This window comes from Oncorhynchus gorbuscha, linkage group LG16 (assembly GCF_021184085.1).
Source record: "Oncorhynchus gorbuscha isolate QuinsamMale2020 ecotype Even-year linkage group LG16, OgorEven_v1.0, whole genome shotgun sequence".
In the NCBI taxonomy this organism is placed as follows: domain Eukaryota; kingdom Metazoa; phylum Chordata; class Actinopteri; order Salmoniformes; family Salmonidae; genus Oncorhynchus; species Oncorhynchus gorbuscha.
This window is the reverse complement of record NC_060188.1, coordinates 61,871,360-61,892,691: the sequence shown is the minus strand read 5'-3', so window position 1 is coordinate 61,892,691 and position 21,332 is coordinate 61,871,360. Positions and strand designations below refer to the sequence as shown.

General features: G+C 42.5%; 2 protein-coding genes across 6 annotated transcripts in view; one reads left to right on the top strand and one right to left on the bottom strand.

Moving 5' to 3' along the window:
* The first annotated feature begins 7,909 nt into the window (after positions 1-7,909).
* LOC123998805 lies at positions 7,910-13,069 on the top strand. Of its 3 annotated transcripts, XR_006832343.1 has the most exons (6): positions 7,910-8,458; positions 8,739-8,841; positions 9,055-9,791; positions 10,930-11,076; positions 12,249-12,384; positions 12,628-13,069. XR_006832343.1 is itself a non-coding variant. In XM_046303966.1 (5 exons), exons 2-4 carry the CDS (start codon positions 9,339-9,341, stop codon positions 12,276-12,278), a joined length of 630 nt encoding a protein of 209 aa, XP_046159922.1. In that variant the 5' UTR covers positions 7,910-8,841; positions 9,055-9,338; the 3' UTR covers positions 12,279-12,288; positions 12,628-13,069. The 3 variants fall into 3 exon arrangements, 1 of the variants encoding a protein (XP_046159922.1); XR_006832342.1 differs by having other exon boundaries at positions 7,910-8,841; XM_046303966.1 differs by having other exon boundaries at positions 7,910-8,841; positions 12,249-12,288.
* Positions 13,070-13,629: 560 nt separating this feature from the next.
* LOC123998804 (flotillin-2a) overlaps positions 13,630-21,332 on the bottom strand; it is a 33,000-nt gene continuing 25,297 nt past the window's right edge. For all 3 annotated transcript variants that reach the window (XM_046303964.1, XM_046303963.1, XM_046303965.1), the window contains 8 exons: positions 18,598-18,721; positions 18,188-18,306; positions 17,892-18,005; positions 17,670-17,789; positions 17,208-17,422; positions 16,633-16,816; positions 16,222-16,371; positions 13,630-15,725 (listed from right to left, as the gene is read on the bottom strand). In XM_046303964.1, the coding sequence (XP_046159920.1) occupies positions 15,687-15,725; positions 16,222-16,371; positions 16,633-16,816; positions 17,208-17,422; positions 17,670-17,789; positions 17,892-18,005; positions 18,188-18,306; positions 18,598-18,721 (1,065 nt within the window). In that variant the 3' untranslated portion in view covers positions 13,630-15,686. The remainder of the gene's footprint in view (positions 15,726-16,221; positions 16,372-16,632; positions 16,817-17,207; positions 17,423-17,669; positions 17,790-17,891; positions 18,006-18,187; positions 18,307-18,597; positions 18,722-21,332) is intronic.

Sequence of the window (21,332 nt, the reverse complement as noted above, 5' to 3'; positions counted from 1 at the left end):
CCCTCTGCTGTTTCCTGAAGTCCACAATCATCTCCTTAGTTTTGTTGACGTTGAGTGTGAGGTTATTTTCCTGACACCACACTCCGAGGGCCCTCACCTCCTCCCTGTAGGCCGTCTCGTCGTTGTTGGTTATCAAGCCTACCACTGTTGTGTCGTCCGCAAACTTGATGATTGAGTTGGAGGCGTGCGTGGCCACGCAGTCGTGGGTGAACAGGGAGTACAGGAGAGGGCTCAGAACGCACCCTTGTGGGGCCCCCGTGTTGAGGATCAGCGGGGAGGAGATGTTGTTGCCTACCCTCACCACCTGGGGGCGGCCCGTCAGGAATTCCAATACCCAGTTGCACAGGGCGGGGTCGAGACCCAGGGTCTCGAGCTTGATGACGAGCTTGGAGGGTACTATGGTGTTGAATGCCATGGTGTTGAATGCCGAGCTGTAGTCGATGAACAGCATTCTCACATAGGTATTCCTCTTGTCCAGGTGGGTTAGGGCAGTGTGCAGTGTGGTTGAGATTGCATCGTCTGTGGACCTATTTGGGCGGTAAGCAAATTGGAGTGGGTCTAGGGTGTCAGGTAGGGTGGAGGTGATATGGTCCTTGACTAGTCTCTCAAAGCACTTCATGATGACGGAAGTGAGTGCTACGGGGCGGTAGTCGTTTAGCTCAGTTACCTTAGCTTTCTTGGGAACAGGAACAATGGTGGCCCTCTTGAAGCATGTGGGAACAGCAGACTGGTATAGGGATTGATTGAATATGTCCGTAAACACATCGGCCTGCTGGTCTGCGCATGCTCTGAGGGCGCGGCTGGGGATGCCGTCTGAGGCCGCATGTTTTCGTTGCAGGCCGTGTCAGTGGCACTGTATTGTCCTCAAAGCGGGCAAAAAAGTTATTTAGTCTGTCTGGGAGCAAGACATCCTGGTCCGTGACTGGGCTGGGTTTCTTCTTGTAGTCCGTGATTGACTGTAGACCCTGCCACATGCCTCTTGTGTCTGAGCCGTTGAATTGAGATTCTACTTTGTCTCTGTACTGACGCTTTGCTTGTTTAATAGCCTTGCGGAGGGAATAGCTGCACTGTTTGTATTCGGTCATGTTGCCAGACACCTTGCCCTGATTAAAAGCAGTGGTTCGCGCTTTCAGTTTCACGCGAATGCTGCCATCAATCCACAGTTTCTGGTTAGGGAATGTTTTTATCGTTGCTATGGGAACGACATCTTCAACGCACGTTCTAATGAACTCGCACACCGAATCAGTGTATTCGTCATGCAAACGTTTTAACAATTTTACTGAGTTACAGTTCATATAAAGAAATCAGTTAATTGAAATAAATTAATCAGGCCCTAATCTATGGATTTCACATGACTGGGCAGGGGCGCAGAATGAGTTTTCCCCCACAAATGGGCTTTATTATAGACAGGAGGCCTTTACTGAATGTGTAAGTTGTCACTCTAAACCAGGGGTAGGCAACTAGATTCAGCTTTCTTTTTTTCGGTGAGGATGGTTTGGAACATCTTTTTGTACACTTCAAATTGACCATGTCACTCTGTATAAAGATAGGAGACAAGCGAGGAATACAAAATAGTTTTTAAAATTTTCTCCACCAAAACAAAAGGGCGAGGTGTAAAGCTCTAAATAATACACGGGACGAGGCCTGTAAAACAACTGCAGTATAACACGTAGCATGGAAACTGATAACAACAGCACAGGTGCTCACAAGACCAACGGACATGGTAACAATAACCGACAAGGACAATGGGGAACAGAGGGCACATATACACATACTAATCAGGTGGAATGGGAACCAGGTGTGCGTAATTAGACAAGACAGTCCAGGGTTGATGGTAATGAATCTAGTTCAGTGACGTCTAGAAGGCCGGTAACGTAGACCTCAGAAGCTGGTGAATGGAATGAGCAGCAGCACCAAGGGGATCCGTGACAGACCACAATAAGAGATTATTTTCAATTACAATCATTTCATACCTTGATTACATTGAGAATTTTTTTTAACGTATTCTTGGGAATACAGATTTCCTAAATTAAATTCCTTTTTAGCTGAATTTCTGGTGATTTTACTGTCTTTTTTAACCTAACCCCATATAAACACAAAAACATCCTATGGCGTTCTGCATTAGCATCGAACAGCCCCCCGTGATATGCAGCTGTTCAGGGAAGCTAGAAACCATTATACACAGGCAGTTAGAAAAGCCAAGGCTAGCTTTTTCAAGCAGAAATTTGCTTCCTGCAACACTAACTCAAAACAGTTCTGGGACACTGTAAAGTCCATGGAGAATAAGAACACCTCTTCCCAGCTGCCCACTGCACTGAAGATAGGAAACACTGTCACCACTGATAAATCCACTATAATTGAGAATTTCAATAAGCATTTTTCTACGGCTGGCCATGCTTTCCACCTGGCTACTCCTACCCCGGTCAACAGCACTGCACCCCCCACAACAACTCGCCCAAGCCTTCCCCATTTCTCCTTCTCCCAAATCCAGTCAGCTGATGTTCTGAAAGAGCTGCAAAATCTGGACCCCTACAAATCAGCCTGGCTAGACAATCTGGACCCTTTCTTTCTAAAATGATATGCCGAAATGGTTGCCACCCCTATTACTAGCCTGTTCAACCTCTCTTTCTTGTCGTCTGAGATTCCCAAAGATTGGAAAGCAGCGGCGGTCATCCCCCTCTTCAAAGGGGGGAACACTCTTGACCCAAACTGCTACAGACCTACATCTATCCTACCCTGCCTTTCTTAGGTCTTCGAAAGCCAAGTCAACAAACAGATTACCGACCATTTTGAATCTCACCGTACCTTCTCTGCTATGCAATCTGGTTTCAGAGCTGGTCATGGGTGCACCTCAGCCACGCTCAAGGTCCTAAACGATATCTTAACCGCCATCGATAAGAAACATTACTGTGCAGCCGTATTCATTGATCTGGCCAAGGCTTTCGACTCTGTCAATCACCACATCCTCATCGGCAGACTCGACAGCCTTGGTTTCTCAAATGATTGCCTCGCCTGGTTCACCAACTACTTCTCTGATAGAGTTCAGTGTGTCAAATCGGAGGGTCTGCTGTCCGGATCTCTGGCAGTCTCTATGGGGGTGCCACAGGGTTCAATTATTGGACCGACTCTCTTCTCTGTATACATCAATGATGTCGCTCTTGCTGCTGGTGAGCCTCTGATCCACCTCTACGCAGACAACACCATTCTGTATACTTCTGGCCCTTCTTTGGACACTGTGTTAACAACCCTCCAGGCAAGCTTCAATGCCATACAACTCTCCATCCGTGGCCTCCAATTGCTCTTAAATACAAGTAAAACTAAATGCATGCTCTTCAACCGATCGCTGCCTGCACCTGCCCGCCTGTCCAACATCACTACTCTGGACGGCTCTGACTTAGAATACGTGGACAACTACAAATACCTAGGTGTCTGGTTAGACTATAAACTCTCCTTCCAGACCCACATCAAACATCTCCAATCCAAAGTTAAATCTAGAATTGGCTTCCTATTTCGCATCAAAGCATCCTTCACTCATGCTGCCAAACATACCCTTGTAAAACTGACCATCCTACCAATCCTCGACTTCGGTCATGTCATTTACAAAATAGCCTCCAATACCCTACTCAACAAATTGGATGCAGTCTATCACAGTGCAATCTGTTTTGTCACTAAAGCCCCATATACTACCCACCATTGCGACCTGTACGCTCTCGTTGGCTGGCCCTCGCTTCATACTCGTTGCCAAACCCACAGGCTCCATGTCATCTACAAGACCCTGCTAGGTAAAGTCCCCCCTTATCTCAGCTCGCTGGTCACCATAGCAGCACCCACCAATAGCACGCGCTCCAGCAGGTATATCTCTCTGGTCACCCCCAAAACAAATCATTTCTTTGGCCGCCTCTCCTTCCAGTTCTCTGCTGCCAATGACTGGAACGAACTACAAAAATCTCTGAAACTGGAAACACTTATCTCCCTCACTAGCTTTAAGCACCAACTGTCAGAGCAGCTCACAGATTACTGCACCTGTACATAGCCCACCTATAATTTAGCCCAAACAACTACCTCTTTCCCTACTGTATTTATTTTATTTATTTTGCTCCTTTGCACCCCATTATTTTTATTTATACTTTGCACATTTTTCCACTGCAAATCTACCATTCCAGTTTTACTTGCTATATTGTATTTACATTGCCACCATGGCATTTTTATTGCCTTTACCTCCCTTATCTCACCTCATTTGCTCACATCGTATATAGACTTGTTTATACTGTATTATTGATTGTATGTTTGTTTTACTCCATGTGTAACTCTGTGTCGTTGTATTTGTCGAACTGCTTTGCTTTATCTTGGCCAGGTCGCAATTGTAAATGAGAACTTGTTCTCAACTTGCCTACCTGGTTAAATAAAGGTGAAATAAATAAATAAAATAAACACACTATTTTTCTATGGGGGGGGGGGGGGGAACACTTGCGGACTGGTTTTGGCTCGCAGGCTGCTTGTTGCCGTCCCCTGCTCTAAACACATCTCTGCATTGACACCCCCCTGCCTTCTTTGCTTTTAATAAAAGAACACAGGACCTGTTATAATTGGCAGGTGAAACTGCCCAGGTGATTAGTGCAGTAGCGGTGCGTGGGTAAAATCACTGGGGAAGCCAAGCCCCCCCCTTAAAAAACATATGTGTTGTGATAATTGCGTTGTTTGCTCTCTAACCTGTTCATTCATAATCCTTGCGAACTTGATATATAGGCCTAAAGGCCGATACAATAAGACAGTGGCAGAATAAATTCAACCTTATAGGATTTATCATAAAACCGCATAGCAACTTCTGTTCAGTAAAGTCCACAGAGCATATTGCATGTACAGTAAGACAGTTACATGACCTACAGCATGGTCAAGCAACTTAATGCAACATTTTCGGACCACTAAACTATTGATTTAGAACCATAGAGAGTTACGGCAAGTCACAAAGAAAACAGGAGCTGCTTCCACTATTCCAGCACCATTTCAACTTCACCATCAAGTCACCTTTGCTTAGTCTAATACAGTGACAACTAAAAGATACCAAAAACAATTTAGTCCAGCCAACGTAAGCTAAATATGATGGGCCTGTCCATGGATCTGATGTATGTGTGTGTGTGTGTGTGTGTGTGTGTGTGTGTGTGTGTGTGTGTGTGTGCGTGCGTGCGTGCGTGCGTGCGTGCGTGCGTGTGTGTGTGTGTATAAAAACATGTTGACTCACTGTATTTGTAGAAAAATGCCAATGCCATCCTCCTCACTTTCATGTTGACAAAATGGTCTATCACTGTGTCATACAGTACACAGTTTATTTTTTGTTGTCCTAGGCTACCTGGCTAAAATGCTTGCTTGCTAGCTTAACTTCCATTTATGGGCTATGTTCGCTAGTTAACATTAGCCTTTTAGCTACATATTGAACTTCCATCCTCTCAGGCCAGGGGCACAATGTATGAATTAATGGTTGGATCAGAATCGCCGTTATAATCATTGGCCAGTGCGGAGAATGAAGTAAAACCACAAATCCAAATCTCCATCCATGGCTAATTTAGCAAAGAGACAATTTTGCTAGCTGGCTAGCTAGCCACCGCAGGACAACAACACAATGAGATGCAAAAATGTACGTTCTGTCAATGATGTATGCTCTCAATGGGATTTGATAGGAGTGATGCCAAATCCAAGCTGGCTTCCCTTGACACTTTCTTTTGGTGCACCAATACCATTCACAGTTGAGCTCACTCAGTTTAGCTCAATGCTGATTGGCTAATTATTTATATCCTTTTTGTCAAGGAGGCCAGATGCTCGCTGGCTTCTCTTTTGCCTTCAATGTTACAGGCGGAAACAATGTCATACTCGTTTGGACCAGACAGCATCAGATAGATGGCCTACACATAGAGAGACAGAGGGGCGCTGTTTTGCTCGGATGCTTTCTCCTGTGAGATACATTCAGTATCTTGCAAATTGAAAGGGAAAGAGAAAGGGAAAGGGGGATACCTAGTCAGTTGTACAACTGAATGACTTCAACTGAAATATGTCTTCCGCATTAACCCAACCCCTCTGAATCAGAGAGGTGCGGGGGGCTGCCATAATCGATATCCACATCTTAGGTGTCCGGGAACAGTGGGTTAACTGCCTTGCTCAGGGCAAAGGACAATTATGAAACACAGAGAGATTAAATATTATTTATTTATTTTTTGTCAATTTTTTGGGGAAGCCTGGCTTCCCACACCACAGGATTAGCACATTGCCAGGGAGTTGGGGGTTTTGAAGTTGGGGAACCCCAATGTCACTGACTATACTGAACACCCCCCACCCACCCTGCTCCCCTCTTTTCACACACCAACATTTAGGCTACTCTAAACTGAAAGATCAAAGTGGGGTTCCGATTGATGTCCCAACACCTCACACACCTCTGTCTTGTCTTCCATATGGGAGGAAAAAGTATAGGGGATTACTGTCTGAATCAGATCTCAAGTGCAGATCACTGAACTCGGTATGAGTTTGGAGTAAATCAGAGTGGGATAACAACAAGAGCACTCACTGACTGGCGCTCCAAGGCCATGTATCTGTATGAGAAGCCACTGTGTGGAGACTACCCATTTTTTATTATTTGTAATTTTTTTAAACCTTTATTTAACTCGGCAAGTCATTTAAGAACAAATTCTTATTTACAATGACAGCCTACCAAAAGACAAAAGGCCTCCTGTGGGGATGGGGGCTGGGATTAAAAAGAAAAATAAATTAAATAAAAATATAGGACAAAACACACATCACGACAAGTGAGACAACACTACATAAAGAGAGACCTAAGACAACAACATAGCATCGCAGCAACACGTGACAACACAGCATGGTAGCAACACAACATGACAACAACATGGTAGCATCACAACATGGCAGCAGCACAACATGGTAGCAGCACAAAAGAGGGTACAAACATTATTGGGCACAGACAACAGCACAAAGGGCAAGAATGCAGAGACAACAATACATCACGTGACGCAGCCACAACTGTCAGTAAGAGTGTCCATGATTGAGTCTTTGAATGAAGTTAAAACTGTCCAGTTTGAGTGTTTGTTGCAGCTCATTCCAGTCGCTAGCTGCAGCGAACTGAAAAGATGAGCGAACCAAGGATGTGTGTGCTTTGGGATCTTTAACAGAATGTGACTGGCAGAATGGGTGTTGTATGTGGAGGATGAGGACTGCAGTAGATTTCTCAGATAGGGGTGAGTGAGGCCTAAGAGGGTTTTTATAAATATGCATCAACCAGTGGGTCTTGCGAGGGGCATACAGAGATGACCAGTTTACAGAAGAGTATAGAGTGCAGTGATGTGTCCTATAAGGAGCATTGGTTGCAAATCTGATGGCCGAATTATTAAGAACATCCAGCCGCTCGAGAGCACCGTTATCTGCCTATCTATAAATTACGTCTCCGTAATCCAGCATGGTCATCTGAATCAGGGTTAGTTTGGCAGCTGGGGTGAAGGAGGAGCGATTACGATAGAGAACCAAGTCTAGATTTAACTTTAGCCTGCAGCTTTGATATGTGCTGAGAGAAGTTTAAAAACTGTGCACACTCCTCAAACAATGGCATGCTATTTTTTCACTGTAATAGCTACTGTAAATTGGACAGTGCAGTTAGATTAACAAGAATTTAAGCTTTCTGCCCATATAAGATATGTTTGTGTTCTGGGAAATGTTCTTGTTACTTACAAACTCATGCTAATCGCATTAGCAGACGTTAGTTCAACTGTCCCAAAAAGCTGCTTCTATACCAATTTACAGAGGCCAGGTCATGAAGGAGGGCTTGCTCATTAAAGTTTTTTAGCAAGCATTGATGACAAATCAGGACAGTATGTTTCATTGAGCAGCCATTAAGGACACCGTTTGTAAAACAGTGATCAATAAGGTCATTAAAGAAAACACCAGACTAATACCTATCAGGATTATTTGTGAGGATAACATCGAGGAGAGTAGCCTTTTCTGGGTGTTTGGAGTCATACTTTGTGGGATTGGTAATATACAACTCTCAGTCCAAGAACTACGATTTATTGTCCACCAGGAATGTTTGTGTTTCATGGATAGACCTTGACAACTAAATGTTATTGGATATGTTACATGATAGTGTTCAAGTGGTCCTAATTGAGTCTTCCAGTACAGTTATTGCTCTTTTCCTATAGAATTAGCATATTCAGTCTATTGTCATAGGTCTATGGAAATCATTTATAACCAAATAGGCTAAACTTGTCCTGAATGACGCAAATAAATATATTGTACTGGATTGGAAAGATACGGTTCGACGACGCAGTTCTTGGAACGTCAGCGGTAAATTTGGGGGTGAAATTAAGTTTCCAACTCTTCAAGTCCGCGTGTCGCTCCAGGGTCGCGAGCTATGGGAACAGTTTGGAGATATCGGAACAGAGATGCTTTTCACCAAAACAGGAAGGTAGAATGTGTGGATGGATGATAAATAATTACCGGTAGCCATTTATAATAATCCCTTGTCCTCGCTGTGTCGTTTTTTTTTGGAGAAGAAAGGCTTTGAAAGAGTTATGCTGTGTTGGAAATGTATTAGAGAAATTATATGTTTCTTTCATAATGACAATTTACCATTATAATTTAAAGGAAAAGTTGTATTGTCTATCCTGCCGCTCTATGTGATTAAATAAGCGATTGAGGCGACCTGTTAGTTCAAAAGTGTTCCAATTTACCGCCTGATGTTATAGGCGCATGTTTCCAAACTGCGTAGTCACTGTGACGGGGTTAAATCCTCGGGCAAAGTACATGCTGATGATGGAGATGGTCTAGTCTGATGATAACAAATACAAGGTAGGCCTACCTCACATACCCCCCTCAGCATTAATATTTATTTCTATTTTGTTATCTATTGGCTACCATGTTTCACAAACAGTTGCAGGGTAGGGATTGTGTTTATAGAGATTGATAAGCTTTTACTAATGTATGCTTGTATAATAACTGCATAAGGTGCTTTTGTTACTGTGTAATCCATGTATATTGACACTATACATCTGTCCTGTACAGTGGAGCAGGGATCACTGGGTAGTGAGTGGTATGACTGAACCCCACCTTTCCAACCACTTCTTCATCCAACCAAACTCACCTGCCCTGGGAGAGAGGTGAATGCAGTGCCCAGCCCCACCTTTCCAACCGCTTCTTCATCCAACCAAACTCACCCGCCCTGGGAGAGAGGTGGATGCAGTGCCCAGTCTCTTTCCACAAGCAAACTCACCCGCCCTGGGAGAGAGGTGGATGCAGTGCCCAGTCTCTTTCCACAAGCAAACTCAACCGCCCTGGGAGAGAGGTGGATGCAGTGCCCAGTCTCTTTCCACAAGCAAACTCACCCGCCCTGGGAGAGAGGTGGATGCAGTGCCCAGTCTCTTTCCACAAGCAAACTCACCTTCCCTGGGAGAGAGGTGGATGCAGTGCCCAGTCTCTTTCCACAAGCAAACTCACCTTCCCTGGGAGAGAGGTGGATGCAGTGCCCAGTCTCTTTCCACAAGCAAACTCACCCGCCCTGGGAGAGAGGTGGATGCAGTGCCCAGTCTCTTTCCACAAGCAAACTCACCTGCCCTGGGATAGAGGTGGATGCAGTGCCCAGTCTCTTTCCACAAGCAAACTGTCCCGCCCTGGGAGAGAGGTGGATGCAGTGCCCAGTCTCTTTCCACAAGCAAACTCACCTGCCCTGGGAGAGAGGTGGATGCAGTGCCAAGTCTCTTTCCACAAGCAAACTCACCAACACCCTCAACTCCAATAGCCTGGTAAGGCTTGGCACGGAAGACCCTGGCACTATCTGTGACACTAAAAGTGCCATGTCACCATGATACTGTTGCAATAGATGATAACCACTGCATGTTAAGTTTGGTGATACAATGAAGTAATAGATGCTTTGCTTTCATATCAGATACCTCTGTAAATATATCAGATACTGCTGCAGATATGAGGATATCACCAGGTTGAGATGGAGTGTATGTATTGGCAGGCATACTTACTTTGGCAGGTTGCCTAGTTTGAATGCAGTGGGTGAGGTAGGTAATACAGGTTCTCCGGTTAGGATAGGGAGAGAATTGAGGTTCCGTTTTAGAGAGAGTCTGTGCTGCTGTTTATTTCCTCTAATCAAACATAATCCATGATCATTTCCATAGGTTTTGTGTTCTAAAAATACACAGAACATATTTTCATCAGCATATTTTACATCATAAACAATATTACTTGTCACATTCCAACACAATCTCAGAGCCAATAGTCAAATCCAAATTAAAACTCCAATAGATTCATTTCAAGGTATAAATGAGATCTTTCCAACATGCAAACATTCCTATCAATATGTGACAACAACTCAACATTTGACCTAATAATTAAATAATCTTTAAATGCACATCAATTGAAACATGACAAGAAAGTAAAATGTAAACAATATTGTGGGTTACTTATAGTTGGCTAATGTGATGCACAGATAATAAATTAGTTTTAGGTGTGCTCAGAGCATAGAGATCTTTAGTACCCAAAAGGCAATATTAACATAGGCAGGGCCATTGTAGACGGATACATTGGGATCTCTATACATCTCTATGGCTCAGAGGTGCCTGCAATTAAATGGACAGTTAGCTAAAAAGTGCAATTAAAGGAACAGTAAACTAAGTGTGATTAAAAGACTATGAAAAATGATTGCCTTTTCTACAATGCTAGCACAGAAGGTTGGTCGCACGTTAATTGGGGAGAAGGTGCTCATGGTAATGGCTGGAGTGGAGTAAGAGGAATGATATCAAATACATCAAACACATGGTTTCCATGTTTGATGCCATTCCATTTGCTCCGTTCCAGCCATTATTAAGAGCCGCTCTCCCCTCAGCAGCCTCCACTGAATACGAGTAACAGGTATCATCATATGTTTTGCAGGTGGTTCTCCACTCCATGCATAAGTACCAGCCCTGCCTGCACATTGTCCTGTCTCCAGACCCCCACAGCCCTCTGTCAGGGGACTACCTGCACTTCACCTTCCCTGAGGCAGCCTTCATCGCTGTCACTGCCTACCAGAACTCAGAGGTAAGGCCACGACACCTTTAGCATCTCACAGGAGATACGGGGCGGCAGCATAGCCTAGTGGTTAGAGCGTTAGACTAGTAACCAGAAGGTTGCGAGTTCAAACCCCCGAGCTGACACGGTACAAATGTCGTTCTGCCCCTGAACAGGCAGTTAACCCACTGTTCCCAGGCCGTCATTGAAAATAAGAATGTGTTCTTAACTGACTTGCCTGGTAAAGGTAAAAGGTCAAAAAAAAAAAAAAAAATGATAATACTGGAACAACTGTAATCTGATTGTGTTGATAAGAGTGCCCTCTGGAGGGTGAATGTATGTATGTATGTATGTATGTATGTATGTATGTATGTATGTATGTATGTATGTATGTATGTATGTATGTATGTATGTATGTATGTATGTATGTATGTATGTATGTATGTATGTATGTATGTATGTATGTATGTATGTATGTATGTATGTATGTATGTATGTATGTATGTATGTATGTATGTATGTATGTATGTATGTATGTATGTATGTATGTATGTATGTATGTATGTATGTATGTATGTATGTATGTATGTATGTATGTATGTATGTATGTATGTATGTATGTATGTATGTATGTATGTATGTATGTATGTATGTATGTATGTATGTATGTATGTATGTATGTATGTATGTATGTATGTATGTATGTATGTATGTATGTATGTATGTATGTATGTATGTATGTATGTATGTATGTATGTATGTATGTATGTATGTATGTATGCTTCCCTACAAGAGATGTGTAAAACTATAATTAATGAGGTGTGCTAATTTACCCAACAAATAACAAAATAGAGATAGACAACAACCCCTTTGCAAAAGGCTTTTGTGACAACAGGCTGAACAGAAAAAAGTGAGAGACCTTCAGATAGCCTTCTAGTAGCTTGAAATATGAACAGCAACTCTCACTTGAAAGTGATGCAATAATGACTCATCATATTTGTTGGTCAATCATCTATTCACCAATATGTTCCTCTTGGTAAACCTGTTAGCGCAGTGGGAAATATGATGATTGTGCAGAATTGGAATGGTACTTAGATGACTCACTGATCAATTAAGTGCCATGTTCTTTTACTCTTTACTGGTACACATCACTATCATGTTACTAAGAAACTTTGAATAATGTGAATTCTTTCTCTCTGTAGGTTCAGAGAAAAGGAAGGACAGAACTCTGACAAACTAAATGTAAGAACGCCTGCGGAATCAAAAACCTTCAAATGGTAGTCAAAGGACCCACAACAACCACAAACACAACACACTTCGTACCTGGGCCTATGACCGGTAGGGTGATGATTGTTAGTTGCAGAAACGTCCATTTGTTTTCAATCTTAAAAGTCTATTACATTGTCAGCTTTTAATATTGAACGAGAATCTTCTTATTCTTAATAGTGAACGAGTATTCTTCTTATCAATCCAGTATTTTCATAGGATGTTGATTTGTTAATGATTATGATAATCTCAAGTTTGTATTTATGATGAATAAACTAGGCTAATATTCTGAAACTGTACACTGTTCAATTTCAGCCCTGGGCAGCATAAGGAGGCCAGGATACTGGTTTACCAAATGTTGCCTCTCCTCTCTTCCTCACACACCACACCCTCCACTGGGCCAGACTCAGTTGGCTTCAGGAGGCCCCTGGCACAGAGCAGCAGACCAGTGGGGCCTCACCCACCTCACCACAGAAGACCTGGTGCCACACCCACACAGCAGACCACTACCAGGTGCACCAGAAAACAGCCCCAGCAGGCTGAGTACTCCCCCCCCCCCACGGGCCAGAGTACATGTCTCTCCATAGCATGATGCTCTACCACCAAAACAGCTTGATGGGCTCTGTGGGGCAACTAAGAGATAGCCATGTGGACATTCAAGTCCCCTCCTCCTCTCTAGAATATCCCTATAAGGCACCTATGCGTGACTTGGATTTTGATGAACAGTGAGAAATAAAGAGATCTCTTGCTCAGTAAACACAACAGGTCAGGTAGACGTTCAAATTTTGCCTCACCACTTGTCGACCTCTAGTGCCACCTCTGGGTAGAGTTGAGACAAATTAATGCAATATTGAGTCATTCCAAGGTAACTGTATAGCGCATCTATCTTTGCAATGTTAGATGTTGTTTAAATGTACATATTTTTCAGTTGTATGATAGGCAAGTGGTTTGCTAGGAGAAGGAACTGGAGACTATTCTGCCCTGACATGTGATTAGTCTAATTAGTAAAGGGAACTAATAATATGCATCACGTCAGAACTAGAACTCACATATTCTCCCTTTTTCTCTGGACATTGTAAATCATGTGAGATTTTGTGTAAGATGTACCTGTACATGCAGAAGAACAGTGGCTTATCAAATCATAGAACATGATAATTAGACTCCTGATGTTTTGATGTTAACATTAGCCCATCCGTTAGTGTCTGTATCGTCATGCCAGAAGAGTTGGCTCCATCCACTACAGCACTACACGGTATGGAAGGAGGATAATGTAACAGGCCACTGGTAACAAATTCTCTGAAAGAATACTGAGGAAACTGTATAAGGCAGACATTTATTATAGGGCAGCACATAATACTTTGCCACAGAGTTGAGGATATGAGTGTGATGTTCACATGCTGAAATATCCATGCAAGACCAGTTTTCCAGTATTATTTAATAGTCTAGAAAATGGATGAATTCACACGAACATTTATTGAGTCTGAATAGATACATTTCAATAATGGGTGATCAATTTAAACATGTTTCATTACAGATACTCTATAGATACAGATACAAGTTAAAAGCCATACAATGTTTGGTCTTCCACCTACATTCTAGATCCGAAAAGGTATATTTTCTGATCTGAAAGTTGCTTCTACCCTGCTGAAATTACACCATCCATTCATAGTAATACATGAGACATTTTTGAAAGAGCATTGACACAAAAATTAGATGCCAAAAAAGAACATACAACGGGAGTTTTTCAGCTGAACAAAAACACAATTTGACCAGGGAAAGCCATCATCAGTATGTCCAGATGGAAATGTTGATGTGTTCTGACTTTATACAATTCAAACCAGCCATTTCATGAAACACAACACAGGTTCCCATCTACATTTACAGTACTGTATCACACTGTTGATCAATCAAATTTTACGGTCTAGTCTACTACTATGTAAATCTTACAAGCGGAGATTATAATAAAATAAACACAGTATTCTTTTGGTGATCAGTAGGGATTAGATAATGACATTTCTCCCCCAGACCAGAGATATACCACAGTTGGCAGCAGGTTGACATTACTGTAAAAAAATGACATTAGAAAAAATGATGCTGAGGTCACGGATTCAGAAAGTGGTTAGATCTCCCCTAAAACGCTAAAACAAGTTTTCATAAAATGAAGCCAACATAGAATGAACTCCACAACAAGACAGTCCAACTCAAATGTGTGGCAAAACAAACTGAAATGTATTCTTGTGTTTGAAGCACATTAGGTAAGGAATGTGGAGAAAGCTGATATATGATTGGATGGTCAACAGGTCGTGGCAGCATTGCATTCCTAGAAAAAGATCATAGGCAGCAAGCACCCTGTAAAAACGTGAAAGTAAATAGTCAGGTAAACTGTAGAGATAAGTTACATAATAGTTTATAAAGAATTTAACAGAATGTAACCAAAAGATGATATAACACAACATTGGCTACCCTAAGAGACTGAAATGCATATCATGCCATATGATGTCTCAATAGTTGGAAAGAACAAGTATTAAAGCTTAGATTGATTGAGGTAATCCAGATGATCAGGACTCCTTGGTCTCTATATTAAGGCTAACTTTGACAGTATATGGCTTCATACAGACTTGTAGATCCATGCACATGTGTTAATGTCTATGTTTTCTGTGTGTTGTCTACCTAAGAATGCACACCTCTCCCATACCTAAGATGAAGAATGAAATGAAAGATTCTACTGAAGAACAAGATATAATGCCAATGTTTCTGCTTTCAAGGCAGATGGCATGAGGATGGGGAGGACAATATTTCTACATCTCTCATTGAGATGGTAAATGGAGGTCTACTGTAGTATCACTACACTATAGAATTGCCAAACCATTACTTTTCCAGAGGTTTAGCCACTTGGTTGGTAACCAGGCACTGACTGCACATTAGAATGAAAAAAAGTAAAATTTGAGACGAAATATCTGAAGTACTTTCCATAACTATACAAAACCACAGGCACATCCAAAGCATTTTGTAACACAATGAACAAAAGAATAACAATGAAGACACAAGGTGAAGACCTGGCGAGACCTTTAAGACCAGAATAAGGCCTGCACAGAACAACCATGATGAATGTCCCTTTTCTACAATGTAGACAAGTGTTAGTACAACAGAATGGGGTAACTACAAAAAATACTAACATGTTTAACAAAAAAGCAGTGGTACATACAGATGATCTGGCCCTATAGAGCTAAGGCACCAGGGATTTAGGAAAATTAAAACATCTAGACTCTTGTAGTAAAAAAAAAACTACTTGTTTTCAAGTGTTTCTAGGTGAAGGCAGTTGATTTAAAGAGTGCATAAAGAAATGTACTGAGTCAAGGTGCACAAGATTGTTTTTATGCTTGAGGGTTGATCATCTTCTGAAGCAAAGGGATCTGTGAGATGATAAGAGAGAGACTGGGTTAGCTGCAGGCTTAGCTAGAACAATGTAGAGCCCTTTGACGTAGTCACAATCAACAAGAGTTGTCCCATTGCCATCACCTGGATATCTGCACATAACTCTGGCTTTGTACCAAATGGCACCCAATTCCCCATTTAGAGCACTACTTTTAACCAGAGCCCATTGCAAAAGTAGAGCACTACATAGCGAGGTATTCGGGACGCACCCACAGATAGTCAGACTCAGTGTAGTCAGAGATTAAACATGGTGGGGATCTGTAGGGAGTATGCTCTCGAATGACTGCAATTCGACTTGGACTTCACAGCAACATTTTATTTCTGTGGTGTGCAAATGTTTATGCATAGTGTAGATTCAGCGTTATAAACATAGCTTACGGAGGCTGGATTTATGGAATGTGTTCACACCTGCAGTGCTTGTGAGTATGGGCTATCTCTCTCTACATTCTACTGAACCCCTCCCCCCTCTCTCACCTTCATCAGGTCCACCCCTGTGAGTGCGTTGACGGACACAGGGAGCTCAGCTAATAGGCGGTTCACCTCGCCGGTCACACGGCCACCGTCCCCGCTCAGGATGACGATCTCATTGGTCCGGGCCAGGGGTGCCGCAACCTTGGCAGCAATCTGTACCAACACAATGACACAAACCTTCTTCACCTGGGTGTTCTTCAGAGAGAACTCATAAACACAGCCTCTAGTTGTCATGTTTAAACCAAATCAAATGATAAGTTGCAATTAAAAAAAAAAACATGTATATATTGATCAATTCTTGTATTTTTTTCATGTCCAAAAGTAGACACAAACTATATCAAATGCTTGTGTGCCGCTCTGTGACAACTTTCCCTTACTACACAACGTTAAATGCCAGTGTCGTGACACACTGACCTTAGGCAGGGCCTCTAGGACCAGAGCAGTCTTTGCAGCATCTCCATAATGTTGGTAGGCCTCAGCCTTCAGCCTCATCTTCTCAGCCTCAGCCTTCCCTATGGCCTCTATGGAACCGGCCTCTGCCTCACCGATACGACGGATCTTCTCTGCCTCTGCCTGGGCAGTCAGCACCTTCTTCATCCTGTTCAGGGGTTGGCAGGAGGGCACATGAAGGGTTAAACTAATAACATCATTGGATTGCAGACTGGATTGCTTTAAACTACAGTATGACAAGCTTCTACACACCCAAACCATTCAAATAGCTATTACTGTATGTGTGAGATGAAGTTGCCCTAGACACTGATCGGTTTTTCAATTTTGGGTAGGATTTTGAAGAGGCTAAGCTGATCCTAGACCTGTGCCTGAGTGTAACTTACACCCAGCATGCTGCATATGTTGACTTGAATGGCAGACACTCTAGGCTCAGGTGGTCCACACACTTCCTATAGTATGACACCTTCCTTTGCATCCAGAATTCCAACAAGCATACACATTGCCCTTATTTTCCATGCACTCAGTGATTGGTCACTCACTTCTGTCCCTCGGCCAGCTGCTGCATCTTGTAGGCCTCAGCCTCAGCCGGCCTCTTGACTGTGGCGATGAGCTCCTTTTCTGTGCGGTCAATCTCCTTCTCCTCGATGGTGATCTGCTTCTTCCTCTGAACCACCTCGATCTCGATCTCCTCCAAACGGATCTTCTGCTGCTCCTTAGCAGCCTGCAGCTCATAGGCCAGCTGGGCTTCTGCTTTCTGGGGGGATAAGAGGCATGGGTCATATTCACCAAGAATGAAATGGAATCAAACGGGCTGAAACGAAAAGGGAATAACTGAACTTGTGTAGATAGTGCTTTATCCGTTGTAAAACTATTTGTTTTGGTGTGCACTAATGAATATGACCAGGGTGATAAGGAGCTTTCACATTAGGCCTAGATTTGACGTCATCGGTTAACTGCTAATGGTGAACCTAATCTAGAGCAATGATGACCATGTTTGATACCTTCGTGTTGACTTCTTGATTGAAAGCAGCCTTCTGCATCTCCAGCCCTCGTTTCGAATCGGCCATCTTGGTGTCTGCTTGGAACTTGACGTCCATCATCTCTTTCTTACAATCTGCTTCCTGTAGAAGGCAGAGACAACATGGTGAGCAGAGGAGGACAGGGAACATTCAGAGTAAATGCTGCAATGTCCTGCAAAGCATTAAGGGAATCTAATTTCTTACCCTGATTCCCGCGTCTCTCTCTGCCTCGGCCACTCCAATATCGGCATCTCTCTGTACTGCGGCCGTCTGACTCTTCCCCAGGGAACTCAGGTACTCCACTTTATCATACACATCCTGACAGGCACAAAACACAGAGGGACTTGATCATTGTGTGGCTAGTGGTGTCACTATAAGAGTGTATAGCTGTAATGAGTGTATATAGAACTACAAGTGTATAAAGCTGCACTAAGAGTATTTACATTTCAAAAGGCCAGACCTGTGCCTAAATAGGACCTGACTGTGCCCCTGTCTATTACCTTGATGGTGAAGCTGAGGATCTCGATGCCCATGCGGCCCACATCAGGCGCTGCCACCTCCCGCACAAGAGCAGCAAACCTGTCTCTGTCTTGGTAGATCTGCTCTACCGTCAGAGTACCTGGAACACAGACCTGGGGTCAGTATCTGCGTGGGACATGAACCACAGATGCTCTGATATGGATTCATCTGAATTGGTGATTTTTTAAATATCTGTTAAACATTGTTAAATTGTTAGTATCCCATATCAGAGGGACTTCAAAGTCTGAGTAGTACATTATATGGCATTACAGAACATGGCATTTTATTTCCAGAGAGCTTAAAGTTCTATAGCATGACCTAATAGTAATAAAGTCATTAGAGACGCAAAAGTACTGAACAGCAGCCTGTGTCTCTGTCAGAAGGTCCCTACCGAGGATAGAGCGTAGATGACCCTCCAGGGTCTGCAGAATGACACTCTTTATCTCGATCACAGATTTCCCCAGGAACTGTTCACAGGCATAGCCCAGCAGCTCATTGTCTACCATCACCTTCACCTGGAGCCAGGGTAATAGACAACATTGTCAGCTGATAGCATGATGATATTGTTAGCACTTCAGAGACACAACTACAGTGGTTATTCTAAGTCAGGGATGGGCAACTGTAGAATTGAATGAAGCAAACTTACTTTAAAACTGTGGGCCCTCATGATGAGTTCAGATTTGTGGCCCCCACCCCCATCTAAGTTGCCCATTCCTGTTCTAAGTGATTATTGGTTATTTCTTAAAAAGTAACTGTCCAGTGAAAATCTTACTTTTAAAAGTTAATAGTCTGTTAACTCATCCAAATAATGTTATTGACTCATCCTATACTCATGTGGCCAAAGCACAGTGAGATCTAGCATTTATTTTCATATTTCTGTTAGGGAACACCTACTCTATGATGTGTGCGTGTGCAATAACTCAATTCGCCGTTGCACTCCTGCACAACTAAATTTTTTGAAGACTTTGGCTAAAGTCTACAAAACGCAGACCACTCTGTTACAGATTCTAGTTTTGGAAAAAGAAAACTGTATGGAGATAAATGTTTCATCAATGAGAAAATTTGCTGAACCTCCGCAATAATCCACCTCATTCCATCTCCTCCCACTGGGCTTCCTCTCATCACCATATTTGTTAGTGAGTGGAAACACCAACCGGATGAGTCACGTTTATACATCCGGTGAAATATCTGGCTCATTATTCTATCTGTTATATAATCGTGTAACTGACAGTTATGGATGAAGACTATCATGAAACTAAAATATATACACAGTACCAGTCAAAAGTTCGGACACACCTACTCATTCAAGAGTTCTTTATTTTTTACTATTTTCTACATTGTAACCCATATGAAATCATGTAGTAACTTAAAAACATATTTTAGATTCTTCAAAGTAGCCACCTTTTGCCTTGATGACAGCTTTGCACACTCTTGGCACTCTCAACCAGCTTCACCTGGAATGCTTTTCCAACAGTCATGAAGGAGTTCCCACATATGCTGAGCACTTGTTGGCTGCTTTTCATTCACTCTGCAGTCCAACTCATCCCAAACCATCTCAATTGGGTTGAGGTTGGGTGATTGTGGCGGCCAAGTCATCTGATGCAGCACTCCAACACTCTCCTTCTTGGTCAAATAGACCTTACACAGCTTGGAGGTGTGTTGGGTCATTGTCCTGTTATAAAACAAATGATAGTCCCACTAAGCGCAAACCAGATGGGATGGCGTATCGCTGCAGAATGTTGTGGTAGCCATGCTGGTTAAGTATGCCTTGAATTCTAAATAAAACACAGTGTCACCAGCAAAGCACGCCCACACCATCACACCCCCTCCTCCATGCTTCACGGTGGGAACCACACATGCGTAGATCATCCATTCACCTACTCTGCGTCTCACAAAGACACAGTGGTTGGAACTAAAAATCTCAAATTTAGACTCATCAGACCAAAGAACAGATTTCCACCAGTCTAATGTCCATTGCTCATGTTTCTTAGCCCAAGCTTGTCTCTTCTTATTGGTGTCCTTTAGTAGTGGTTTCTTTGCAGCAATTTGACCATGGAGGCCTGATTCATGCAGTCTCCTCTGAACAGTTGATGTTGACATCTGTCTGTTACTTGAACTCTGTGAAGCATTTTTTTGGACTGCAATTTCTGAGGCTGGTAACTCTAATGAACTTTTCCTCTGCAGCAGAGGTAACACTGGGTCTTCCTTTCCTGTGGCGATCCTCATGAGAGCCAGTTTCATCATAGCGCTTGATGGTTTTTGTGACTGCACTTGGAAGAAACGTTCAAAGTTCTTGAAATTTTCCAGATTGACTGACCTTCAAGTCTTAAAATAATGATGGACTGTCATTTCTCTTTGCTTATTTGAGCTGTTCTTGCCATAATATGGACTTGGTCTTTTACCAAATACTGCGATCTTCTGTATACCTCCCATATCTTGTCACAACACAACTGATTGGCTCAAACGCATTAAGGAAAGGAATTCCACAAATTAACTTTTAACAAGGCACACCTGTTAATTCAAATGCATTCCAGGTGACTACCTCATGAATCTGGTTGAGAGAATGCCCAGTGTGCAAAGCTGTCATCAAGGCAAAGCGTTGCTACTTTGAAGAATTTGTTTAACACTTTTTTGGTTAGTACATGATTCCATGTGTTATTTCAAAGTTGATGTCTTCACTATTATTCTGCAATATCAAAAATAGTCAAATAAAGAAAAACCCTGGAATGAGTAGGTGTGTCCAAACTTTTGCCTGGTTTTGTAATATATATATATATATATATATATATATATATATATATATATATATATATATATGTGACTAACAGCCGACTGAAGATGGCAGGGCATTCCTGTGGTTGAGTCCGTTTCTGAGATAACATGGACTCTAAACAACGTAATGAAACTTTGTTGCCCCTTGCTGAAACAAGAAAGGTGTTGTAGTAAATGATGAATAGAATGGGCTTGGAACCGGTAACCCTGCAATTTGACTGGTAAACTCAAGGGTACACTTGCAATGGCTGCCTGGTATTGTGATGCATTAATTTTCATGGTAATGTAGAATGTTCATTCAAATGACGTTAACTGATGTGGCTAATGCAGTGGAATATATTTTTTGTAATGTTT

What these genes read in the sequence shown, in the direction of transcription:
- LOC123998805 (XM_046303966.1), top strand. Translation starts at nt 9,339, where the DNA reads ATGCAGTGCCCAGTCTCTTTCCACAAGCAAACTCACCCGCCCTGGGAG. An exon ending in CCCTCAACTCCAATAGCCTG is followed by an intron (nt 9,792 to 10,929) that starts GTAAGGCTTGGC and finishes TATGTTTTGCAG; the next exon opens with GTGGTTCTCCACTCCATGCA. An exon ending in CTGCCTACCAGAACTCAGAG is followed by an intron (nt 11,077 to 12,248) that starts GTAAGGCCACGA and finishes TTCTCTCTGTAG; the next exon opens with GTTCAGAGAAAAGGAAGGAC.